We start from the raw sequence: 25,512 nt of genomic DNA, 5'->3' as shown, positions 1-25,512 counted from the left end.
CAGAAGTCTCTTTGCGCCCTGTTCTTTCTTGATAAAGACGCGGTAAACTACAATAGGAAAGTTTCATTTCCACTTCTCGTTTCGTTTTTTACAGTTTTTAAACAAGCAATGGTTTGTGTATTTCGCGCTTGTTTCAAATATATCTCCTCTGCTCTGTGCTTACTACGAATTAAGTGTTTACAGCATGAAATCGATATTCAATTAGGCAAGGGGATTAGTGGCTTGTTTGCAGTTCCACGCTCTCATGAGAATATTCTTTACAAATCGTTTTAAAGTGCTAATACTTTTGTTTACTCCTCCGCTATCATCACTATTGGCACTTATACTCCAAATTATATTTGTCAGCCGTTCCAATTAAAAGATAAAAGGACAAACCAACACTTTCACATTTCTTTTATCAATTCAGTGCCTTTGGTAGCATTTTTCTTAAAAGTCAGTTAAAACAAGACGGGTTTTTTAATGCAAAATCATCCACTGGTTTAATCCACTTTACGTTAAAAACTAATCAGTAATGGAGACAACTCATTGGTGTTTTTTAATCCAACTTTAGGCGGACGATGAGGGAACAATCGTTCTAAAAAGTGATATAACTTAATTTAAATACAGTCAAAGTCCTCTAAGCGACCACTTACGAGAATGGGCCTATGATGTGTTTATCGAGAGAGTTCGTTTTCGCGGAACTTATAGCCGGGTCAAAAAGCTTGATATATGTTGTTAGTTACTTATCACATTTTTAAAAAAGTTGACGAGTCTTTAACACTTTAAAATATCTAGTGTAATGCCCATTAGAGAGTTTTAGCCACAGTTACGTCACAGTTAAACGGGGTTTCACATGATGTCTGTAACTATTAACTGGTCGGCAGTGGTCGGGATTAGTGCGTCGAATGTAATCAGTTCAATGAAAAAGGCCAGGATTATACTGAGTGAAACCACAAGCATAATTTTGACCATATTCCATTTTCTAAAACAAGAGGTAAAACGTAAAACTTTGAAAACCTTGCCAAGAACGCTATTAAACGTTTCTTGAATACAAGTTCTTATTTACAAGTTTATACACGTTCTTAAGTACAATGTTAAAACATGCTGTAAAGGTTTTTTCCCCTTAAAGTTTTAGTGTTGTAATTTTTTATTTATGTGCAAGCTCTACTCACTTCTTTATTTTTTCTCGCGAGTTCAACGGAGGTTACACTTTTTTTTTTCACCTGTAGATCAAAATGACATGTGTGACAAGAATGGAGACTAAATCAACTTGATAAACTCTTTGTTCACTAAGGCCAAAGTAAGATAAATGGCTTGTGACTTGTGGCTATGCGCCACTTTGTTAAGTTAAACCATATCATAGATGATATCGTGTCAGCGCCGTTACGACTTGCGCTGCATCTAGTTGACTCAGTAAATGCTTTAATCTAGGAATCTACAACAGGGCCATTCAGACTTAACACTCTGAGGTCAGTTGCGAAAAAACGTCAGATGTATGTCGTTGATATTGAACGCCAGAGGTTCATTGGCGTCTGAACGTCAAACGTCACCTTACGACCAAGGTTGAATCTAAAGCAACTTAATCCTTGACACTAAAAGACTGCAAAACAGTCGTTTTTGCCCTCTCAACCTTGGTCTTTCAAGGCGCCTGCGTGGATTTTCGCCGGTCGAAGCGCGCGAGCCTTGACACGCCCGTAGGACGTGTAAGGTTTGTTTTTGGAATTCACATACGCTTTTGACTTACACTCGTTAGAGCAATTATCTGAACAAAGGCACCCTGTATCAAGTCTGAATCGAACCTCGTACCAAAAAAGGTCAATCATTTTCAAAACTACACTCTTTCATCTCGGTGTTTTTGTTTTTCGTTTGGTCAATTAAAAACTCGGGCCTGAAAGTTCTATCTTGATGTGTTTTCTTTTTTCCAAAACTCATCTCGCCGTTTTCTTGCTCGTTCAAGGGTTTCAGACGCCGTGGAAGCTCGACTGGACATGGCGGACACGGAGAGGACGTCATCATCTCTTTCCCCTACACCTCCCCCTGCGCTAACAACTGAACCGTTACCAGAGGCGTCCGGAGGGGGTCGTTCAACCTTACGCGGAGGTGTATACGATCTTGCGTCATCTCCTAAACCAACACTGGAGGCAGGACTTACTGGTCTCATATCTCTTTCTTCCTTTAGTGGAGTGGTAGATCCATTTCGAACCCCTTGCGAAGGTTTCTTCTTCTTGGAAAACGACAGCGACTTTTCAAAGCTGTCATTCAAGATGTTCGTTGTTATATCGAGGTGGTGTCGTCGGGAGCTCCTCGTATTCCGAAGCTCCGGAGTTGGGGATCGGCCTCGCTCGAGAACCATTTCGTCGTCATCAGAAGTCGCGTCTGTTCCCAAACTCATTCGTCTGTCGTTGGACCGTCTCGGTAAGTGCTCACGCTCCTCCGCCCATGCCTCGCGTCTTCGCGGTGGCGAAGCGCTCCTTGGTCGGGGTCGTGGCATGAAATCTCGGTCTCTCTTTCTTTCTTCAGCTGGAGACGAGGATCTATGTGACTCGGATCGAGAACTCGCACGTTCCGCTTGTTCCCTGTTGATCGCATCGAGATTCTCGCGAGAGAAGTGTGTTCCTCGTGCATGCTCGGAATAGCCATAGGCTTGATTACGTCGTTCCACCACCTTCAAGACAAAAAAAAAACATATCATATGACTGATCAGCTGTACGAGAGCGAGATACGCGCGAGCAATGTTCTTTAAAATTGAGTCGTGTATTAAAAAAATAGGAAGTTTACATTATAGGAAAAGTTATAAAAAACTGCAATGATTAAGACGTAATAAAATCAGGAAAAATAATGCAACATACCTGAGTAAACCAATCCGGCGTTTTCTTCTTGTCCTAATAAAATAAAAGTAACAATAAAAATAAATAAATAAATAAATAAATAAATAAGAATAAAAGATAATAATAACGATAATAATAATTCGAAACTAAAAGTTTATTATTTAAAGCTATACGAGTTTCTAGTTAGAAAGATAGTTTGACAAATAAGAAGAATTATACTAACAAGGTTGAAAATGTTGCAGAAAACAAGCGATTTTATTGGCTGAATACGTACGAATATAAATATTGGTCAATAAATTGGCGTGGATATTGTATTCTTATCTTTTTTGCTTTCTAATATATTTATTTCTTTGCCACGTCTTCAGTTATTTTTGCATCATCATTATAATATATATTTTACTTTAGGTAATATTTTCACTGTATTATTTTTATTGTCGTTTTCTCCATCATTTTGTTTTTTTTTTTTTCACTTCTTTAATTCTTTTTCTGGTAACAGGGAGCATGTGTGTATTAGTATATTGTTGCACTGTGTAGTCAGTTTTTGTCATTTCTTCCATGCTAACCTTTACGTTGTAAGTTACACCAGTATTAACGGGAGTTTCTATCCATAAACCATCAACGTATTTGAATTTTGTTGGCTGGGTGTAGCGGCTACTATACTCCGAGTCAAAAACCCTGGAAAAATGAAAAGAAAATTAAAACAGTCAAACAGTAAAAATATAAAATGACAGTACAAAATAAAGGTACATAATTATTTGCCTTGTAACACTATATTCTGTAACTTCAACGTCATAAAAATGGCTTTCATAATATGCTCCTATCGTAGATTAACCACAAAAAGCCATTTTCTTTGCAAGTTTGAATCTCAAGGCGAAGTCAGTATAACCCCTTCATCTCTTTTCCTCGGATTCAGGGTTATAAGAAAAAGGGGACGGTTTAACTTGGGAGGGACGACTAGAGCGTTTAATTTTGGAACGAAAAGACGGAGAATTTTGGTTGAAATCTCAAGTATGGTACAGTTCATCCTCTGGTGAAAGTTTCTCAAACAGATAAAAGCCTCAGTTATATTCTTTTTTAATCCAGATTCCAGCTGGAATACGTGGAAAAAAATCTATACCATTAGTCCAGCCATACTCAATTGACGAACCTTGCAGTCTGCTTTTGAGTAATGTCAACTTTCCAAGATAACTGAATGTCAAGGTATTTTTGGCAGAAAAGTCAAAGAGTTTTGTAGCTCTTACTGGTTTGAATGAGATTTAGCAGCATTGCTGTGAACATACTTCATTCTGACCAGTTTATCCTTGAAAATGGAAAATACTTTGGATAGCACTTTTGCTTAAATCTGGTCAGTATTAATTTGTTACCCATGTAGGCACTGAAATATGCAGGGCACAAAATTGACTCATGAGTCACTAGGGATACCAAAAAAATTTACTTTTGTTCACGTTCTGGAGATCTCATGTACTGGGAATCATCAGAAGGTTTCAGGAGCCGAGTATCACCAATGCTTGTTGCTCTGCGAATGCCAGCTGGAGGAAGGCGGTCTGGGCTGGTGCCTAGTGCAGTAGAATGTAAACAAGACTGGTGTTAGTACTGGTGTTTAGAAATACAGTGTATATATATTTCTATATTTCTAAAGGCCTTAGCTGCATGTCAAGGTCAAGACTAGCCTGATGAAAACAGCCCACATTTCACAAGGAACAAGCACATAAATTTCATTCTGATGATGAATTTATCCATTAAAATGTTCTTAAAGCATACCCTGAAAGAAAAATCCTAATGTCTTGATGCTGCCCAGTTTTGATGACTGACAGCCATCGTTATCAAAACTAAAACATCACAGGTTTCAGTACCCCTAAATAGGCTTCTGAAGGTGCTAATGGTGACAAATGTGCAAAGTCACTCTGTCGAGGCTGCCCCTCCCCCCTGGTTGGGGGCGGAAATCACATGGGTCCATATAGGAGATCGCTAGTATGCTCCCTTATCTCTGTTGATGGTAGGAGTGTTCTGAAGCCTATTTAGGGCTACTGACACCTGTGACGTTTTAGTTTTGATAAAGATGGCTGTCAGTTATCCAAACTGTCAGCATCATTAGGATTTTTCTTTCGGGCCTCTGCTTTAAGAACATTTGAATAGATATTTGAACATACTAACCCAATGAATTTCTTCAAGAGTGATGATATATATTACTACCCAGATCTGGGTTAGGGCTTCTGATTGTTTGTGCCACTTGGGAAATTTGCTTCAACCAATCAGAAGCACTTTCCAGATCTTAGTAGTGACATGACATTAGTACAGAATTCTTTGTTTGTCAAAAATCACCTCACAAGGGAAACCAGTAGTGGTGGGGTTGCAAAATGTTGGCTATTTAGTCCAGGTTAATTTCTTTTAATCCTGGTTAATAATACTCTCAATTTCCTTTGTCTCCTTGCCATAATTCTAGACTATTTTTAAAAAAGCCAGCAGACAAAATTAACCTGAATTTAACTTTAATTTACAGCAAAGGCTAAGTCCCAGGAATGGGCAGAGGGGACGATAGTAAACAAAGTTTCTATAAGAGATTGAGGCTTTGACCTGACTGGTCTGATTGTTGGCCTTACTCTTCTTAATATACCATTTTTGACAGAAACTTAAAAAATGGACCACCCAAACAGGCAAAAAAAATTAACGGACTTTAAGAAAGTCCACACAAAAGCATATAATACTTTCCACTTAAACCCTTCATCTCTTCCAGCCCTAATTCAAAACTAAAGGATTTGCAAACAAAACATTCAGACATATTGTTCAATTTTTCTTCCATCTTCTTACCTTCTTTCTTTCCACCAACTACTTTCTTTGGACTTTGTTGGCGTTGTTTCTGCTTGCTGTTTTGTCTTGTGCCAGTTGGAGCTTTAGATTGTTTCTTGTAGTCCACGTAATCACCTTTGTATGTACTCTTTCTCTTAATTCTGTCTGGTACATAAACTGTCCGGTGAATATCCGCACGTGGCTCCTTGAAGATTTTTCTCTCTGCTGCGAGGATTGGCGTTTCACTTCTGTCAATTGCTCTGGTGCCCCTTTCTTCCTTTATGGTCTTCTCCTAAATTTACAACACTTCAACCATCAGGCCCCAGTTGTTCAAAGGGAAGGAAAACACCATTTACTATAATATTAACTAAAACGGTGGATAGTACTGTTTTTCGCACAATCTGATTGGCCACTCAAACATGGGATATCCAGTGCTGTTTACCTCTGAGCGTCACCAAACTGGTGTAAGTTATGAGCAAAATGGCTTTCCGGCTTGCTACTGTAACAAATAAAGAAATTTCACAAACAAGCGAAGAAGTCTGACAACATGAACAAGGCGACAAAATTTGGTTTGGAAGTATTTACAGGTAAAGCTTTGTCTTTTTAATCTGAGTTTATCAATGAAACCACCGAAAAAAGTTTGTTGTTTACAATAATGCAAATTAAGTCTTGCGTTACTTCATTCAGCTGACATGATCACCTAAAACAGACTGATTCAAATACAAAAGAAATGTCCCTTCAAGGGCTACACAAATGCCTTCAAACATTTTATTTGTTTGCAAGAAAACCTTCGGCTGTTTTAGTATATACTAATTAAAACAATAATAATTATATTCACCTCATTGTGGCTAGTGGTGGATATATATCTTTAGTAAAATCCAACTGGTGGCCTATTATCAATGCTGCACTCTGATTGGTTGAGCTACTAATATATAGATTTAGCCAGGGCTAAAAGCGAAGCTCTTGATAATATTTACAGTTTGTTCAAACAAAATATAAAATTGTGTGATACTAAGCAGCGAAAGCATGCAATGCCGGAAAACAGTGAAAAACAACAATAGGTCTAATTAGCAAAAGCAACTTTGCACATGCAGCACACTTTTTTTGTACATTTCTTTGCCATTGTTTTGCATAACTACAACGTGAAACTTCCAGAAACTTCTTGTCGTTCTTCCAACTAAAAAATATCTCCTTTGTTTTTTATCTCTTGCTCTAAATCCCTGTCGCCCCTTTTCTCGTTGAGCTTCGCTGGCCTGCCGCCCACTTTCTCTTTTTCTCTGTCTTTTTCTTGCTCTATATTCCAAATTTGTGGATATGACAATTTATCTAAGCTTAATACTTTAGACAACATGGATACAGAAACAATTTCCACTTTCCGTTTTCGTCTTTATTGACTCTTTTGTTGTCTCTGCTTTACAAGACGCCGCTGGCTGTGCGATTTCCCACCAAAATAACCTCGAGTTGCATTTGGGTTGCCATACCTGTTGATTGAGTTATTTTTCATTGGTATACCTGTGGTGTGGACGGACAGTCTCTCGGATAGGCAGTCGGTATACGGTGACGTGATTACAAAATTTTCTCGGATAGGTAGATTACTTCATTTCCTTACCCATGGTGCTATGCTGGCGCCCTTCGCGCATGAGAGCTCTGCTACTAGGCTATATGTTATAGTCCACAAGTAGTGAGAAGCGCCGGCTTTGAAAACCAAAACAATGGCGGCTGTCGTCTTGATATTTTGGACCAACTAGCTATAGTTGGATTTTACTAATTTACTCCTCTCGTACTCATGGTCTCTGAGTCAATTGGCCTCATGGGCTTTTGACTCAGAGCCCATTCAGGCTCGAGGAATAATTGTTAGTACCCACCACTAGCCACCTCCACTTCAGTGAATAATAATTGTTATCTACAGTACAGCTCAGAGATAAGTGTCTAGGTTGTACTGGATAAATCACTATCCACCAGCAGATAATGTGATTGGTTTCCTTTAGATTACTTATTGATTGAATAGTGGTTTAGCCATTGAATAGCACTATCCAACCTTTAAACAACTATTATATACCTAAAGCAACTTGAAATCTCAGTGATAGTCTAGCTTAACCTATCCACATATAAATCAGATATACAAAACTTTTTCCAGCTAGCAAGTCATAAAATTAACAACTCATTTCTTTAACTGACATGTACAGGTATTATAGTATTGAGAGCAGAATTTTATTTTACCTCTCTGTGCCTTCTGCCAGGAGGTGTGCGAGATCTATAAGATTCCCTGTCACTTCTGAGCCACTCCCTGTCTGGTTGTTCCTTTACAGTAAAAGTTGGGAAGATGTTGTGGTTCTTCTCATAAGGGACAATTCTCTTTCTTTGCAGTGGGGGTTCATGAATGGTGCCAAGCTTACTTGATTGTAGCCCAGCCCTTGGTGTTGAGCCATTACTGTCGCTGTAGCTCAGCGATCTTGTAACTTCTCCTTTTACAGTGTATGGACGTCTTGCATCAAATTTTTTGTAATGGGTAGAATACTCTGATTCGTATCGCTATGTGAAAAGAGTTTGTGACAATACAAAGAAAAAAGGAGGATCAAGCAGTACACAAAGTAAGAACTGAAGTACATGTATTCCATCCCCAAGAGTCATTAATCCAGATCTCAGCTGTGACCGTAGGGATTAATAAATAATAAAAATATCAATAATTTATGATTCTTTAGTTTGTATTTTTTTGTACAAATTTATGTCAACCTTGGACCTAATTACTGATCAAACTAAATTTCATGATATCATTTATTTTTCAGGGTAAGAAACTATAAGCCAAGCAAAATACACATCTGGTAAATTATTAAAAACTACTATAATTGTTGATAACAACAACATTCTCGAGATCTGCCGGGACAATCCATGCTCATGCAGTTGGACCCATGGAAGATATCTGTTTACTGTATACTAGACATAACAATGGCGATACAGATTAATTTATGATTTTGAATTAGCAATAACGCGAATATCTCACCTGAAAGATTTAAAGGCTGTTTTCAATAAAAGCGCAAAATACCGGCAATATTGGTTAAAAGTTTATTGTAAACAATGTAAAAGAATGCGTAGTCTGACAACCCTAGAAAGTCATCACGAACATCAGTAAGATGCTACAAATGTTAACTAAAGAACTCTTTGAACTCTTTAAAACAAAAATACATCATTTTAGTGTTTAAGGTCTAAGCGGATCATTCGATTACTCGTATAAAGAATTCAGAGATGTAAACATCATTTTGAAACTTACAACTAATTACCGTGCTAAATTATTTACCTTAGATCGTGGCGCTGGCATCTCAGAAAAAAGTCAGATTTTTATCAAAACAATAAATGATATTCAGAGAAGAGTTTAAGGGACTAAAAATCCCATTTACGGTAAAAACCGGGCAAAATATGGCACCAAAACGCTGCAAATACACTAGACCACGCTTTCCGACTGTTCCCGTACACTTGGCAACACAAGACGCTGAGATCAGCTGACTGAACCAAAACGAGGCTTAACACAGGAAAACCAAACTCAATCAACAAACTCACTCTGCTTTGTGAGGGTGGGATGGGGTTGTAAATAAAGTTTGTTTTTATCATATGAAATTATCACAGATCTGAAGAACGCCACGACTTGACTTGAAGGAGATATTTTTAATTCATGAATTCATGTTTCTCATTTTGTTTTGTTAGGAGAGATTGGGGATAGCAATATCATTTTATTTACTCTTACTCTTCAGTTGGTAGAAAACATGAGATCCATCAGGATAAAATGTCAATTATTCAGTTTTCATGATGCAGGGTTTTCGTTTTTATTGTTATCTGTTTTGTTTAATTTATCACTCTATCGACACTGTAGTTTTCATAGTGAAGTGGTGTACCTGTGAAAACTTCGAACATGCGCACTTCCATTCAACATGAACCAACATGGCGGACTCACCTGCAATTAGCAGCTCTCAATTCGAACAAGTCTTACCTGAGAAAAAGAACAATGGAAGCGGAGACAGGAAGAATCATGATAGGGAAAGATCCATCAGTGTCGTGGGCACCGCAGCGAGAGCAAAACTCGCACAATTAATACAACTGGCCAGTGAGGCACAAGCCGAAGGCGAAACCGATTACAAAAAAGTGGTAGATACCGTGTTTGACTCGGTAGGACATTATTTTTTTAAATTTGTTCCCTAAATATTCTCTTTATTTTACAAGATCAGCATTATATGCGTTCTATTTTCAATTGCAAGGTAATTTTTTTGGTTCATTTAATTCGTCGAACTTGAGGTGATATTGGATTATAAAGTTTAGGGAAGGAGGAAATACATTTCCGGATTGGGTGCGCGCGCGAATCATGTTGATTACATGTCATTTTCTATTTCCTACAAAATATTATTTTTAACCTTTGTGTTACAACAGCTCGTTGGTGGAGTTTTTGATCTGGAAGCGCGGTTCACCATCAAAGACTCATCGGATCTTGTCATATTATTGGAGCTGTTAGGCCACTGCAATGTCTCGTTAAAGGTGCGTGATTTTTCCAAAACTCTGATGTATCTTTCACTGAGCCATCTTGCAAAAAACCCAGATTTTCCCACCCAAAAAATAACAAACTTACAGTACCTCTTGAAAGCTCTTACGAGCAAAGCTGTATGTTTATTATTTCGCACTTTAGGATTTCATTATTAAAAGATCCAACCGTACAGATCTATAGTTATATTGGCATCAGTGGTCTTTTAACAAAATCCAGTCTTTCTATGACTATTTCACACGATTTTCAAGTCATCGGATTAGCTGATAGTGATAGTTTTTGATGGGTAACTTTCATTGTCAAGGGTACAAGACTCAGTAAGAAATATCTTTCTCTCGTGGAGTCCACAGGATAGCGCACTGTAATCTGAGCTTAATGTTTATTGTTCTGTAAGCTTAATATTACTGGAAGTAGACACTGCAGGTGTTATTAACAATATCATTGACTTTTCTTGAGAAATTTTAGATTTAATTTATTTATCATTCTAGGTAAAAAGGTGTCTATTTGTATTTTCACAAATCTTACTTTATCTTGCATATGATTATTTTTATAGAATGTGCAGAATAGAAATAATAATAAATAAACAAATAGATCATCTTTATACTTAAAATTAAAATGTGCCTGGTTAGACCATATCAGACATTGCATGCATGTAAATTGAGATATCAAAAGTCAAAATCAAACTATGAATAAGTAAAAGAATAATGTTTATTTTTTTTTTTAAAAGTATGGTTTGCAAAAAAAATTTTGTTGCCTTAAAGTGTAATTAAAAATGAAGAGTGTGTGTGAAAATGCCAACCCATTATTATAAAAGCCCTTACTTATGACAGTCTTGAATTGTTATGGAAAGGTAAAAATATTAGAGACTAAAGGGTTTCTTTGTTAAAGAAATTAACTTTTGTTAGATGTTAAGGTTTGAATGCAGTTGATAAATTAAACAAAAAATAGGCCTTGATTTGCAGACGGAGGATTTAATGGGTAAGACCTGCTTAAGGCACTTTCAAAGTTCTTAGCTAAAGTTGCAGTTTTTTCCTTTTTTAGGAAAACAACCTAAGGATAGTACATGCAGAGTGCCTTAGAAATTATGGAGCTAAAATATTTTTGTTTATTTTTTTAAAAAGGCAAATTGATTCTGTACATAAACAGGCATGACCAAAATATAGGGACACAAAGACTGTCATGATTCTATAGGTAGCAATATTTGGGCAGAATACCTTAAACCAGGCATTTAGTTATTTTCAATGCAGCAGTGACATTGAATCCTTTTATTATATGGCTAAGCCTGTTTTCACCCTGCGATTGGTCAATTTGCAGTCCATAACTTACTGTACAGACCAAAATAAATGCAGTTGTTCATTTTGCTCTCTAAATCGTTATCCGCAAAAAAAGGGTAGAAAACTATCAAAAACTGTCTGTTAACCCTAACAACCTAGCCGCGGCCTAGGCTGGATAGCGCTATCCACTGGATAAATTTACCGGCACCCATTGGATAGTGCAATAATATTAGTTTCCCTAATACTTATCCACTGGATAGTGATTTATCCGGTGGATAGTGCTATTCAATGTTTGAATAAGCGGGGCCTGGAAGTTAACATCGTCCTGCCAAATTTTGACCTAAATGTATTTGAGAAAGAAGCGGATGGAGAAGTTAATTATAGTGGAGAAGAATATTCTAGCCAAGAAATTGACAACTTCATCCAAAGCCAAAAATTGAAAAACAGAGTCAAGAAAACTAAACTAGACTGGCAGAGATTCTACACCTATTGCCAAAGAAAACTGAGTGGTTCTTTTGGTATAACAAACATACCTTTTCCTGATCTTAACGAGAACCTCTGCATTTTTTTCAAAGACCTGAAAAAAAATGATGGCAGTGACTATGAGCCTGACTTGGTCTCCATTTTTTTAAAAGAGCATCCAGCGTCACATTACTTAGCAAAAACTTCCTTTTAACATCCTCATAAGGAGCGTTTTGGCCGCCAAGAGAAAGAGTTTAGTTAAGCAAGGACGTGGAAACAACCCGAATGCTGGCTGTGAGTTGATGGATGAAGAAGGAGGGAAGCTAATTTGGAAATCACAACCAGCACGCATTGCAGCACCCTCTAGTGGTTTGCTTCAGAGCTAGAGATGAAAGCAGAAAGTTGTATTGGGGAGATATAGTGCTCGACGTGGATGCAGAGACTGGCCTTGTAGTGCTAATTTGGACCGTTGAAAGGAAAACAAGGTCTCAATAGTGCTCATCACATCAATTCTGTCTTAAAGCTTTTGCCACTGGCACCAACAAATGACCTGCTCTTTATAACAAGTTGTTTAGGGACCACTGTCTGCAGAAATCCAACAGCCCAGAGTTGCCATTCTATCTACTTGCAGTTAACCACCAAACCTGGTGCCAAAGACAACATGGAACAAGTGCTCGACACCCGCCAAAAATGAAATCGGGAAATTCATGTCCACAGCAGCAAAAACTGCTGGTTTAGCCGCTCAAAACAGGAAGATGAATCATTCCATCAGTAAAATGTCAGTTTCTTGTCTGCTTGATACTGGTGTGCCAGGAAATTTTGTGATGCAACTAAGTGGCCACAAAAATGTGCAAAGTTTGAGTTTGTACGAATCAGCTACCCTCACACGCCAGCAGCATAATGTCTGATACTTTGAGCCAAAGATCGATGAGTAATAATGGCGCCACGTCAATTCTCGAAGAAATCTTTTGCAGATCATTGTTTTCTGCTGAGAGCCAGACGAGGTCAAGTCCAAATCCCCCTGCTGAATTCTGTCAAGGCCAAAGCTTTTTGGCAGGAGTAACAATGAACAACTGTGTTTTTAACATCATTCCATCAAGCTCTGCAAAGCACCCATGTATTGATGATCAGGAGTAGAGGCTGCTTTTTTTTCAACTGTGGACTGCAGCAAAGTTTGGTCTTTTCCCTTTTTTGTACACTTAAAGAACTCTTAGTTTTGATAAAATTTTTATCATGGCTCATTTGCATTTTGATTTTACATTCAAAGCCCTTGTGATGTGCTATTGTCTTGTGAAGCCAATAAAAACTTTCTTTTGGAATTTCTGACGCCTGTCAAATGACTGTCAAATTGCTTGTCCTGCACAAATTTCTTGTCCCCCCAAACAGGAAGCTATATAATGAACATCTTTAGCTAAGTATATAAACAGTCTTAATATCTTTGACTCTTTCTTTTTTTTAATCAGCCCTACATACATGTATATAACCGACATGACAACATATTTCAGACCTGTCACTGAGATCTCAAATTGAAGGGTAAATACACCAAATAGAGAGGGAATGAGACAATTAGGGTATTAAAGTAGCTTAGGGTCACATTCATAGTTGCCAGGGAAAATCCCTGGCCACCAGCCATTAATAAAAGCCCTGTATTTCCACATATATATTTGTTGGAAAGTACTTTGCATGGGTACTGGTATCAATTTTTCCCCCATACCTCTTTGATTTTCGCCTGCTTGTTGTATTTACCAAGAAGGCAACTTGAAATCTTAGTGACAGCCCAGAGTCCAGTCTTCTTTAAAATGTTCTTTTTTTCATAAACAGGTTCAAATTCTAGGATTGCTCATTGCAATTTTAAGAAAGAGCATTCCTAATTTGCAAGCAGCCACTAAAATTGGTTTGATTGAGAGGGTACTATGCCGACTAACACAGGAGAGGGAAGTTGTTGCTGGTAAGGAAATGTAACTGTTAAATATTTCACTGTTCTCCCAAAAAGTCATCTCCTTATATGTATTTTGAGGTTGACAAATCTGCGAGCTGGGTATGTTCCACTAAAGGTATGGCATAATAATTCTTTGAAAAATGGCCAGGGAAAGTTATTATTAATCTTTGTATGTTGGAGGGGATTCAAGGAAGGGTGCAAGGGTGTAGGTTCTGGAAAACCTGCAGAGTCTTGCAATTCTTAGTAAAGTTATGTAACAACTTATTTTAAGGAAACAATATAATGATTTTGTCAGTGGACATACAGGTGCATGTACCGTAGTCATTTTTTATGAATATTAACAATAGAAAGGCTCACTTGTTTGTTTAGTTTTCACAGTTAATACAGTTTATCATGTAATCAGGGCTATCAGTGGGGGCCAGACACTGGAAGCTCTCTTAACATACACTCTCACAAGTGGACAGCTCTAGTTGTAGTAGTAGTCTATCATGATAAGAGGGCTGTCATTAAGAGCCGGGGCCGGGGATTCCCCCTGGCTATTATGAACATGGCCGCTTATACTTTCATAGAAGAATAGAAGAAAAATAGAAGCAAAAGAAAGCCCTAGCTGTTTCATTCCCCGGCCACTTGTTGTATTTACCTGGCAATTTGAAATCTTAGCGACATCTCTGTGATACTGGATAAAGATGGTTTTCTTCACCTTTCTTCTAGACAAACTTGTGGAACTTTTAGGAATCTTGTCTGGTTACAGCATCACTGTTAAAGAACTCAAGACACTGTTGGCCACTTTGAAGGGTGTGAATGGAAAATGGGTGAGTTTACAGAAAAAGTTTATGTCTGACTGGCTTTACAGTGGGTAGCAAGGTAGATTGAGTAAAGTTGGGTGAAACCCACTTAGGGGCTGGGGTGAGTCAGCGAAGTTGAGCCTGTAAGCATTGTTTCCAATACCTCATTCTGGGTCAATTTTGGCAGTTTTCATTAACACTTATGTCAGACACTTGGCTTTGCGCATGCAGACTCAAACACACCGCACATTTTGACATTAGCCATTTTGACATGAGAAACTTTTTCTGGAAGTGGGTAGAGTGGTGGGCAGACTGAGATTTTAAAAAGATAGTTCAAGCTCTCCTTTTCTCTCTCTATGCTGTTTTCTCACTTGCTTGCTTGCTCTTTTGCTGCTTGCCCACTTTTTTCATTTGTCTGCACTGACTGAGAGCCTAGCTGGCAGTCACAGGCTATCCTGCTGAAGCTTGAGCTTATGAACCTCTGATTGTTAATCCCTATAGTTGATCTTCACTATACCACACAAGACAAATAAGTTGCAAGTTCACTGATTTTTCTTTAAAGTATTTCTTAAATTACTTTGATGTGTTTCAGTTGCAGACTTGCCATAATCTTAATAGTATTGCATGGGTGTTTTTAAATATTTTTCATGATTTTTATCTGTGATTAATAACAATTTTGTTGTTACTTAGGAACTGGTAGTGTAATTAAAGTTCGTAAATGAATGCAAAGTTATAAATAATTCCTAAGTAATTTTTGTCCTTGTTTACAGCCTTGTCATACAGTAAAGTTGTTGACAGTGTTAAAACTGATGTTGGAGAAGAACGGGCCCGATGTCTATTTCAGCTTTTCAGGAAAAGAGGGCGGGGTGAGTTGTTGCCATTACAAGCTCTCTATAGTACTGAACCCTCACAGTGTGGGCCATTGTTTAAGTCACAGGTTGGTCTGGAGGAATTTTAGAATGTTCCATCGCAGGATTATATTTTCCCACACACTTACTGCTTTTTCTAGAACTGCTGAAAGGATACTGCTGACTAAGGGCATTAATTACCTACCAAAAGTCAGAACTGGCTGACCAGACTAGTAGCTATTTTGAACATGAAATAGGCATTTTTTTACAAGAGATTTCACTTTAAACCCATCACTGCAATGCATACTATTCAGTGGCAGATCTACATGTAGGGTAGTAGTCTAGCCCCCACCTTATTTGTAGGCCAAGCTGAGGCCCTTGAGGGTCCCAAAGAATATTTTCAAGGCTGGGCCTCCCTTGGCCTCTTATATTAGGGACTGGATGAGTTAACCCCCCTCTCCCTCTGTTACTAAAAGTTTTGAATCAGCCAGTGCTATTTAGTAACAGCCTAATCTGTGGCTGGACAGTTTAAATTTCACCAATGGTAAACACCCAGCCTCTTTGTTAATGTTGTCTCTGCTATTTTGTGCTTCATTTGGTAAAGTTAATATTTTTTTGCAGGCCATCACATTACCACCCATTTCCAAATGGCCTCTTCAGTCAGGTTTTACCTTTTCAACATGGCTGTGTCTTGACACGTCACATCTTGCAAATGCAGAAAAGTGCAAACCCCACTTGTATTGGTAAGTTGATCATAAGCTTAGTAGCAGTAGGCATGCCTCAATCACATAGAGCCATGAAATAGTATCACTGAGGGTCATGTCTGAGAACAGCATTTAGGCAAGACTGATCCGTCAGTTTGGGTCCCAGTCTACAAGCTATACCCTCTCTCTTCATTGGTACATTATTATAGTACAATAATAGTAGGCTTAAGTCAACCACTGGCTAATAGTAAAGAATAGAAATCTAAACTTGCTTCAATGACTCAATACAGGACTCTCTGATGAGTGGAAAACTTGACTTTGTATTTTCTTAAAAGAAACTAGTATAAACTGTTACTAAAGGTATGGAAAAATGGGCAACAAAAAATGTGCAACTTGTTTTGCAACATTGCAGCAAAATGAGTTGAATAGTGATGTTGCGCATTTTACCACCCACATCAAACCTGTCTTGCAACAAATCAGGTTGTTAACAGGTTTGAACGTGGGTGGTAAAATGCGCAACATCGCTATCAAATGTTGCAAAACAAGTTGCACATTTTTTGTTACCCATTTTTCTGTACCTTAAGAGAGAGTTCTTTTTTAATAATGTTTGGTACAATTTTTTGTTGTTGCAGCTTTCGGACGGGGAAAGGGCTTGGTTATTCTGCTCATTTCTCCGGTCCCATGCTGGTCTTGGAAAGTGCTGTAAAGACTGGCAAACGTGAAAATAAAGTCCTTCATCATCTGGTCAAGTTTGAGTTTCACCCTCAAAAGGTTACATATAATAGTCCAGTTTCGAATTAAACATTACTGCTGAATACAAACATTTACAACACATTCATACAGAGTTAGCCTCGACATAAAGTAAAATATTCAGAAATTCTGGCAAGTAAGTGTTTGAAATTTGAATATACACAATAGACAGAGTAATAAACAGGTCTTTTTCATAGCTCTAAAGTTTTATTTGTTACAACCCACAAGTGAACTGAATAATAAGCAGTGAATTTGTTGAACGTCCAGTTTGGTTGTTACGAATTTTTTTTTACTTCTTATCCAAATCTCTTGCACTTTTTTGGTTTAACTGCCTTATTTTTTACCCCCTCTTTTGCATTAATTTCCATTATTTGAAAGTTGTTTTCCACTAAATTTGCTTTAATTTAAGTTGCATTGATTTCCAATACCTTAATTTCACAGAGCGTTAATTTCCTATAATAAGGTAATTCCAACCTTTGAAAGAAACTTACCTCTGTTAATACAAATAAATCCCAATTATGTGAATTAATCCTCTATCCTTTTATGCCTGATAGTGACCTAAGAAAAATTTCACAATAAAATTCCACTTCTTCTTCTTAAATTCTCTGTCAAAGAGTTTTCATTTGTAACACAGTAGTATTTTGTCCACAGATTTTTTTAGTTAGCGTGACAAATAAACTCATCAAAACACTTGAAAGGTTTAATACATGATAAAGTGTTTTACTTTTTCAGTGGTACATGGTGACAGTTGTACATGTGTACAACAGATTTCATTCCAGTGAGATCCGTTGCTTTGTTAATGGTAAAGTAGTTTCTACAGGAGAGACAACTCTGGTCCATGCTAATGAGGTAAATATTATTTATTCTTTTATTTGTCAGTAGCAAAATTTCCTTGGATCACTGATGCATATCAGATAGAGAACACGTATTCACCTTAGGTGATTCCATCAGATTTTTTTCACTTTTGTAACAATAAGGCATTTTCTCCGACTCCATAAGAAGTAAATTTCCTTTTGTATGGAAAGAATTGTTTTGAGACTGCATGGGAGTATCCTTTTCCCCTGGTACTTTTAATGGACAACCATTGAAATGGTACAGATGAAGACATAATTATGGCCATCAGTACATTTAAACCTATGCAAAAGAACAAAAAAAACATATCAAGACCTCCTAACATTGGTGAGTTATTTTTACATTATATGTGTACTCTGATTATTTCGTGAACCCAGCCTCATCTGCTGTCATTTCAAATTCAATTTCCTCATCATCTTGCAAGTTTGTGGTTGTAGGTCTTTTTTGTATCTAAATGACCAGATTTTAAAATCTAACTTAGTGTTAGTCAACTGCTGTAATGTATATATTTTCGGTTTCACTTACATTGTAAAAGATACAGTGCCTCCACATACCCTCTATTACCAGTAAAAGTTTGAAGTCCTGGTGCTATTTTCATTGCTCCTGATGCATTAACTCATTAGTTGTAGAGTATAGCTATGACTGGTTTTAAGAGAAACAAACATTTTCCACAGCCATTTGACAAGTGCTACATAGGCTCATCCCCAAAGGCTGACGAGTCCACTGTGTTCTGTGGACAAATGGCTGCCGTTTATCTGTTCTCAGAGGCATTAAGTGCACAGACAGTGGGTGCCATTCATCGACTGGGGCCCGGATACAAGGTAAATGGGGCTTTTTAAACAGGGACAATAAAATTAATGACAGTGCTTAGGAAGAGGCCAATTTTGTCAAAATTGGTAAATAATGGCTGAAGAAGTAATATTTAGGGACAGCTTTTAAATTTCGAGTACGATGCAGTAGTTACCACTTGGCAATGTTAACAAAAGGGGAAAAACTATGGTTATCTCTTCCTTGGAGGAAAATGCGAAGGAGTCAATTCTCGGTGTTACATCATACTTTAAAAGTCTTGTAAAATTAAAATTATGCATAGCTCTTTTGAGCGAAAAGCCCGGTGCCCGGTTGTTCGAAGCTGGGTTAAGATAACCCAGGGTTAGTGCGAAATTTGAACTCAAATATGAGAGCTTATTTAAAGCAAATTCAGCTTAATTCACTTTGCCTTCAATTTGATGATTGGATACTCTAAAAAGAATAGATAAAATTTAATTATCCAATAGAGTGCTTTTGATAAAAAAGAAAAAGAAACCAGCGTTAAAATTTAATCCTGGGTTAGCACTAACCGGCGTTCGGACAACTGGGCCCAGGACAGTTAAAACTTAACAGATCCAAAAGGCTATGAAATGTGACATGTTTTTTGTTTTATCTTAGAGCCAATTTAAGTTTCCTGCAGAAATTGATACTCCTCTGTGGGAGCAAGACAGGAAGGTATTAAAGTCTTAGTCATCATCATTGTCATTGTTTTGGTACAATGTAATTTAATGTAATAATTGATGTACTTAGTGAAGCGCGTTTCTTCTGTAGGCTCTAACTATGTGCACAGATAAAACCAAGTCACTTCCAGCTACTTTCTGGAAATGAAAAGTAGCTGGCTGCTTATTTATAAGGGATCGTTAGCAGTGGAAACTTAACACTTATTATTGAAGGTTGATGCTGATCACTGTGGCTAAGAGGATAGCAGAAAGAAAGAAAGAACGAACGAACAACAACCAACAAACACAATTTTTATTACTGATGCAGTAAATCAGACTGTAATTAATACACTTTGATCATTGAGGCAATCAGTGGTGTGAAATTCAATGTTATCATAAACTCTCTGGGACTACAATCGTTGAAAAAATGAAAAACATGCTCTGTACATAGGTAAAAGGAGCAAAAGGGAACAAAGAATTACCTGTACGGTGTACATGGAGATGGATCTGCTTATTGAGGCAAAAAACTCCTACAATTTTCTCCTTAATCCATTAAAAAAAAAGAAGAACCGCGGCAGTATTAGCTCAGTCGGTAGAGCGCTTCACTGCAGAGCAGGATGCCGCGAGTTAGCCTTCCCCGCAGACATTCTTCGGCGTGCGTCACGCGTTCCTTCCCCACGAAGGAACGCGTGACGCACGCCTAAGAATGTCTGCGGGGGAGGCTAGCCGCGAGTTCGATTCCTGGGGCTGGGCCAGTACTCAGGGTCTTAAAATAACTGAGAAATGAAGGTACTCCCTTTGCACTGCAAGCGGCTAGACCTCGCGTGGGTCGGAGGACCACCAGTAAAATGGTGGTATTTTCTCCAGTAGGAGACGTAAAAATAGTGTCCCCAGTTAGCACTTTCGTGCTAAATACATTGACACTTAAATAAAGCGAACAAACAAACAAGCAAACAAACAAACAAACAACAACAAGGTGTGTATATTGAAAATGCACCAGAGTGCAGTTACATGTGTTATAATTTATAGTAAGTTATATGACAAAATTTCTAGTAACTGATGACCTAATTTGCTTGAGAAAGATAAGGATTTTTGTTGTTTTGTTTAAAGCATATTGAAGTAGCCATTATGTATTTTCAGGTGCTGTATGAGGGTCACTTGTCAGCCTCTATTATGTTCATGTACAGTCCTAAGGCTTGTGATCAACAGCTTTGTCTTGAAGCTTCACCAACTGAGAATCATTCGTTCTTTTGTCATTCACCACATGCTCTAATGCTGGAGGTAAGACAGAACACCGCAAATTACAGCATTAAAAAAGATGGTCCCCAAAAGGGTTTTTTAATCCCGTAATCCCGACTTTAAATTACGGGCAATCCCGTGGTCACGAGGGTTATTTTTGGCATGCTACTTTCCGCGCATACTTTCAATCTCGAATCTCGCCCCAATTTTACTTTAGAATCCCGAATCCCGAGCTTCAAATAAGGGAAATCCAGGATCCCGTAAAACCCATTAGGGATCCTCCAAAAACGCAGAATGAGTTATTGAAGGTGATTTATGTTCATGGTGATTGGTCAGACAGACAGACAGGTAGGCAGACAGACAGACAGACCGGCAGACAGACAGGCGGGCAGACAGACAGACCGGACAGATAGACAGACAGATAGGCAAGCCAACAGTATTTTATGTAAAATACAATTGTGAAAAATGACACTGATCCGCTACCGCAAATAATATATAAACTGATCTTAGTGAGCAGAAGAACGTACATTAAAACGCCGCTTTTCGTTTTTTTTTTTTCAGGGAGTTCAATCTGTTGTCACTCACTCACTTCAGTGTATTCTGCACTCGTTAGGAGGAATCCAGGTAAGAAAGAAATGAATGCCATGTGTATAATGCGTATTAAGTGGAGTAATTTTTTTTTCTAACGGTACGTTGATTTGTTTTGGGTTCCTTGTTCGAAACTATTCAAAATTAGCAAAATCCTTTTATGGCACTTAGCTAAAAAGGGTCACAACTTTGAGTTTTTTATCGATTTGTATACGAAGAAGTGACAATGATTATTTTGCTATTCTTTTATTTTTATTTTGACAAAGTAGAGCACTAAAAATTGAAGATAGTGTGCTTGTCCACTAGCACGCGCATTAGAACCCAGCGCGCACATGCTGTAAAATACGACGCAACAGACGAAAAAGAATTTCATCATAGACGAATAGAGAACGGAAAGAAAAATGCTCAAATCTGAGATGGAAACGAAAAGGCAAAGCAGGCTTCTTTTTCGAATTTAATCAGTGGATTATTATCGTCATCCTTTATTTTACCGTGTACTCTGATACGTGTTGTGAAGGCAGTGATATGTGTCGTGACGAAAACCTGGACGATATCCATTCAATAAAAAATGGACGTTTTCACGAATGGTACGAAGATTACAAGATGTCCGACTGGGTTGAGGTAGGACTAGTTGAAGCCTTCACCAAAGTGAGGATATTAGGGGCACCCAACGGCCGAATGTTTCCAAATACGCCAGAGATGTCTCAAATGGTTTTTTTCTACGCATTAGAAGCCTGTTTTGTTAATTTGGAGCTGCCCTAAAATCTATTTTTCTCTTCGGTCGTCTCTCGTCTCTCTTTGGTGGTCTTCCAAACTGTTCCCTCCCTGATGGGTGTGGTCGAAAGTTTGTGAATATGAAGTGGCCGTATGCACTTCATTAGAAGATTCTAGAGGACCTTTTGTTTTTGTACCCAAATAATTTTCAGGAGACTTTTTGTAACAATAATCGCAGTACCTTGGTACTAAAATGTGAAAAACACAACCTTTCGAAAATCTTAGGTAAGCTAGTATAAAAACTCCGAATATCTTAGACGAATTGAACGGTTATTCAGAAATTCAGTCTTAGCCTTTCTCGAGCTTAAGAAATTTTTAGGTAATATTTGCTCCTTCGAACAGTCGTCGGCTGCCCCCCGAGGATATTCAGAGAGTCAGAAGGGCAAACTCGTGCTACTGGAGAAAGACAAAGCACTTTTGTGGACCTGCACCGTTCTAAACCTCTTATTTCACTGGTCCCCTTTAATCTGCACTTCCATTGTTTTCAGGGATAGGGGCATTGTTATGTGACAATCCCTATTGTTTTCCCAGCTTCTCAAAAACAATCTTTCAAATAGGTGCGGGATCGCCCTTATTTTTAGGACAACAGCTTTGTACATGAAACTTAATGTGTATGAAAAACACAGCTACCAAGACGACATTATGACTCATAATTTTGTCTTGGTGGCTGTGTTGTTCATGCATCGTCACAGGGCTCCGTTACAGAATTATTCCGCAAACAGACGTCGGAAATTTCAAGTTAACGTTGGCACAATCATAAAGAAATGACTACGCCAACGGTAACGCTTGTTCGAAATTCGGGCTCACTGACTTTGAAACGTGTGCTTCGGCCCAGATGCCGAAACAGCACTTTTGTTCGGGCTGGTCTGGTAGCGCATGCGTTTCAGGACTACGTTTACCCGGATGATCATGCTCAACCTACGAATGAAATAAATCCTGGGATTCAAACCACAAACTGCAATACAAAATAAAGCAGCGAAATGCAATTTCTTCTTCGAACACCTGTTCAGTTTCCGATAAGTCACACATTCGAGTCCTTTTGAGGACTCAAGATAAACTTTTTCTCCCACCCTCGTAGTATAACAATTATTACATCGCTATGTCTGCTGTAAAATTGCGACAGTAATAAAAACGTGTGGTTTTGTTCAACGTTATAGATGCTACTTCCATTGTTCACTCAACTGGATTTCCCTCAGGATGGAGCTAAAGATGCCAGTGATATTCCTGAGGTAGCAATATGGTAAGCAAGCTTAAAATATAAAAAATTCCCTCTGTCTGGGATCCTTTAGGCTGGTTGTTAAGACGGAGTTTAAGGTACGGTAGAGTGGAAAGGATTTAGCTTCTTGACCCTTTATATCATACCCTAATATAAAAAAAAATAAATTTCATTGGTGCCTCTGTAAACCTCATTGGAAGTAGATGAGAGAAGATCTTAAAAAATCAATAAAATTCATCTTGCGTGATCATGCCCTTAATTCTCATTACCACTCTGCTGAATAAAGCGCTGAAATTACGGGGAGAAGTTGGATGCTGATCACTCTTAGGGCTTCCAGGGTTTAAATAAAATCCCCTTAGATACAGATTTCGAGGTGCAGTCATTTCCTTAACCTCCGTTTTAGTTATAGACGCCGTAAATAACCCACCCTTTGTGTTGCGCGCAAGACGCACATCCACGAGGTCATGTGACTTATGAGTTTACTATACACCCACCCTACCAAGGGGGACAGAAAAAAATTCAGGGAGGGTAGCTAAGGATTGTGCGGGGTAATTGAGTTTTTCATTGATTACCGCGGTTCGTCAAAACAATACTTAGAATTTCTCGACAGGTTGCTCCAAAAATGTAGATGAAACTGTTTTGCTTACATTGTTTATTTTCTTCAGTACTGTTCTTCTTTCACTTCTATCCGATCTTTTGCGGAGTTCATGCACCAGTCAGCAGCAGATGATCCAATGCCAAGGATTTCTTGTCATCAGTCATGTTTTAGAGAAGGTACCATAAAGTAAATAATATACAGTGGAAGCTCTGATAAGAAGGCGCCCTCGGGACGAGAAAAAGGTGCCCGTAACTGGAGCAGGCCGCTTACGAGAACGGTTCTCGTATGCGGCCAGTAGAGGTGTAACACTGAGTAAGGGTTAGATCGCCGCTTGCGGGAACTTGTCAATCTACAAATAAATTCTGGGAATGCAAAAAAACCTGTTTGTTATTGTTTGCCTTTACTGTTGCTCTGACGACGCTGTAATGCAGGCGCAAGCATAAAATTCAAGTGGTATAATGAGGTGTAAGCCGGACGTCTATTGTAAAAACAACAACAACAACAACAACCAACTCTGTTTCAGTGGCGAATGAGATTTCATTTTGGGTATCGGTTTACGAGACTATAAGACAGAATCCATCAGGAAATTGAGTAATTTTAATTTTCAGTCAAAAACCTTGTGCCAGAATAATTTAACCAATATCGCATTCTTTTTTACATTTTTCAAGGGCTAAAGATGTAATTGGTTATCTGCAATAACACCAAAGAAAGTTTCTTATGGGGGTCCAAGAAAATAAATGTGAAATTTCACAAAATGACTTCTTACACGTGAAATTTTCAGAATTTTACCTGTGTTTTCACAATTCTTATGAAATTTGATATTGATTTTCTCGAGTTTTTTGGTATTTCAATGGGAAAACAAGTGGTCATAAGTTGTACTGATTTACATTATTGTTTGATTTTGCAGGCTGTCTCCACGCATCTCACGGAAGACGCTCTAAATATTCTGCTCTCTCTTGCAAGGCATGTGATTCCTTTTTGTTCATCATCAACTTTACCCTTGATCAAATTTACTCAGTGACATCCTTCTGTTACTTTGTTGTTAACCCTTTCAGCCCCAATATCCAAATACAAATTCTCCAAACCTATCTTCATAAATTTACCGCCGCCTGGTTAGCTCAGTTGGGAGAGTGCCGGTCTGCTGAGCGGGAAGTCGCGCGATCAAACCCCGGCCGGACCAACACTCAGGGTCTTTAAATAACTGAGAAGAAAGTGCTACCTTTGCAATGACATCTTCAAACGGTTAGACTTTCTAGTCTTCTCGGATAAGGACGAAAAACCGTAGGTCTCGTCTCACAGCACTCACACTTAGCTGGTTCTTGTGGGACGTAAAAGAACCCACACCACTGTTCGAAAAGAGTAGGGGTCGTATAGACCCCGGCGGTGTGACCAACCTTTCTTGGGCTGGGTGGGTTATCTTTAAGGACACACTTAAACTGGAGCCTCGCTCTGTTGTGTGTTCCGCACCATATGGTGGAAGTGATTAAATAAATAAATAAAAATAAATAAATAAATAAAGAATTTTATTAAGGATCAAGGCATTTTTCCTTTGATAATCATTTTGTTCATCATCTTAACCTTTTCTTTTTTGATATACAGATATTGTTAGGAGAAAGTTGATGTTTGTCATTCTTGGGACTTAAAGCAGCTGTTAAAGGCTTAATACACCTTCTTTTTGCCTCAAAATTGATACTTTCTTTTTATTTGCAGATATCTTTTAAGTTCGACTGGATCTGGAGCTTTATTAGGAAGTCTCTTTGATCATATTCTGTTCAATCCAAACTTATGGGTGAAAGCGTCTCCCAAGGTATTTCTAAGTATATTTCTTTAAGTCCATTCCATTTTCTCTCAGTCCGCGTCATTATTTACGTAAGAGAACTTTGCCCTTCTAGCGTTCA

General features: G+C 38.2%; 2 protein-coding genes across 2 annotated transcripts in view; one reads left to right on the top strand and one right to left on the bottom strand.

The window, feature by feature from the left end:
- Window positions 1–452: 452 nt before the first annotated feature.
- LOC140947413 (uncharacterized) lies at window positions 453–9,064 on the bottom strand. Its single transcript, XM_073396504.1, has 7 exons — window positions 8,890–9,064; window positions 7,815–8,126; window positions 5,616–5,886; window positions 4,243–4,363; window positions 3,371–3,482; window positions 2,829–2,861; window positions 453–2,644 (listed from the first exon to the last, which is right to left on the bottom strand). The coding sequence occupies exons 1-7, from the start codon at window positions 8,908–8,910 to the stop codon at window positions 1,877–1,879; spliced, it is 1,638 nt and encodes a 545-aa protein (XP_073252605.1). The 5' UTR covers window positions 8,911–9,064; the 3' UTR covers window positions 453–1,876.
- A 457-nt stretch (window positions 9,065–9,521) lies between these two features.
- LOC140947412 (lipopolysaccharide-responsive and beige-like anchor protein) overlaps window positions 9,522–25,512 on the top strand; it is a 66,724-nt gene continuing 50,733 nt past the window's right edge. The window contains exons 1-16 of the mRNA XM_073396503.1: window positions 9,522–9,752; window positions 10,011–10,115; window positions 13,677–13,803; window positions 14,506–14,606; window positions 15,350–15,445; window positions 16,049–16,170; window positions 16,764–16,902; window positions 17,614–17,730; window positions 18,408–18,554; window positions 19,159–19,215; window positions 20,340–20,480; window positions 21,000–21,062; window positions 22,958–23,040; window positions 23,682–23,790; window positions 24,522–24,577; window positions 25,325–25,421. Of these exons, the coding sequence (XP_073252604.1) occupies window positions 9,528–9,752; window positions 10,011–10,115; window positions 13,677–13,803; window positions 14,506–14,606; window positions 15,350–15,445; window positions 16,049–16,170; window positions 16,764–16,902; window positions 17,614–17,730; window positions 18,408–18,554; window positions 19,159–19,215; window positions 20,340–20,480; window positions 21,000–21,062; window positions 22,958–23,040; window positions 23,682–23,790; window positions 24,522–24,577; window positions 25,325–25,421 (1,785 nt within the window). The 5' untranslated portion in view covers window positions 9,522–9,527. The remainder of the gene's footprint in view (window positions 9,753–10,010; window positions 10,116–13,676; window positions 13,804–14,505; window positions 14,607–15,349; window positions 15,446–16,048; window positions 16,171–16,763; window positions 16,903–17,613; window positions 17,731–18,407; window positions 18,555–19,158; window positions 19,216–20,339; window positions 20,481–20,999; window positions 21,063–22,957; window positions 23,041–23,681; window positions 23,791–24,521; window positions 24,578–25,324; window positions 25,422–25,512) is intronic.

The sequence above is a fragment of the Porites lutea genome, chromosome 9 (genome assembly GCF_958299795.1).
Source record: "Porites lutea chromosome 9, jaPorLute2.1, whole genome shotgun sequence".
NCBI lineage: Eukaryota > Metazoa > Cnidaria > Anthozoa > Scleractinia > Poritidae > Porites > Porites lutea.
This window is presented reverse-complemented; position numbering and strand designations above follow the sequence as displayed.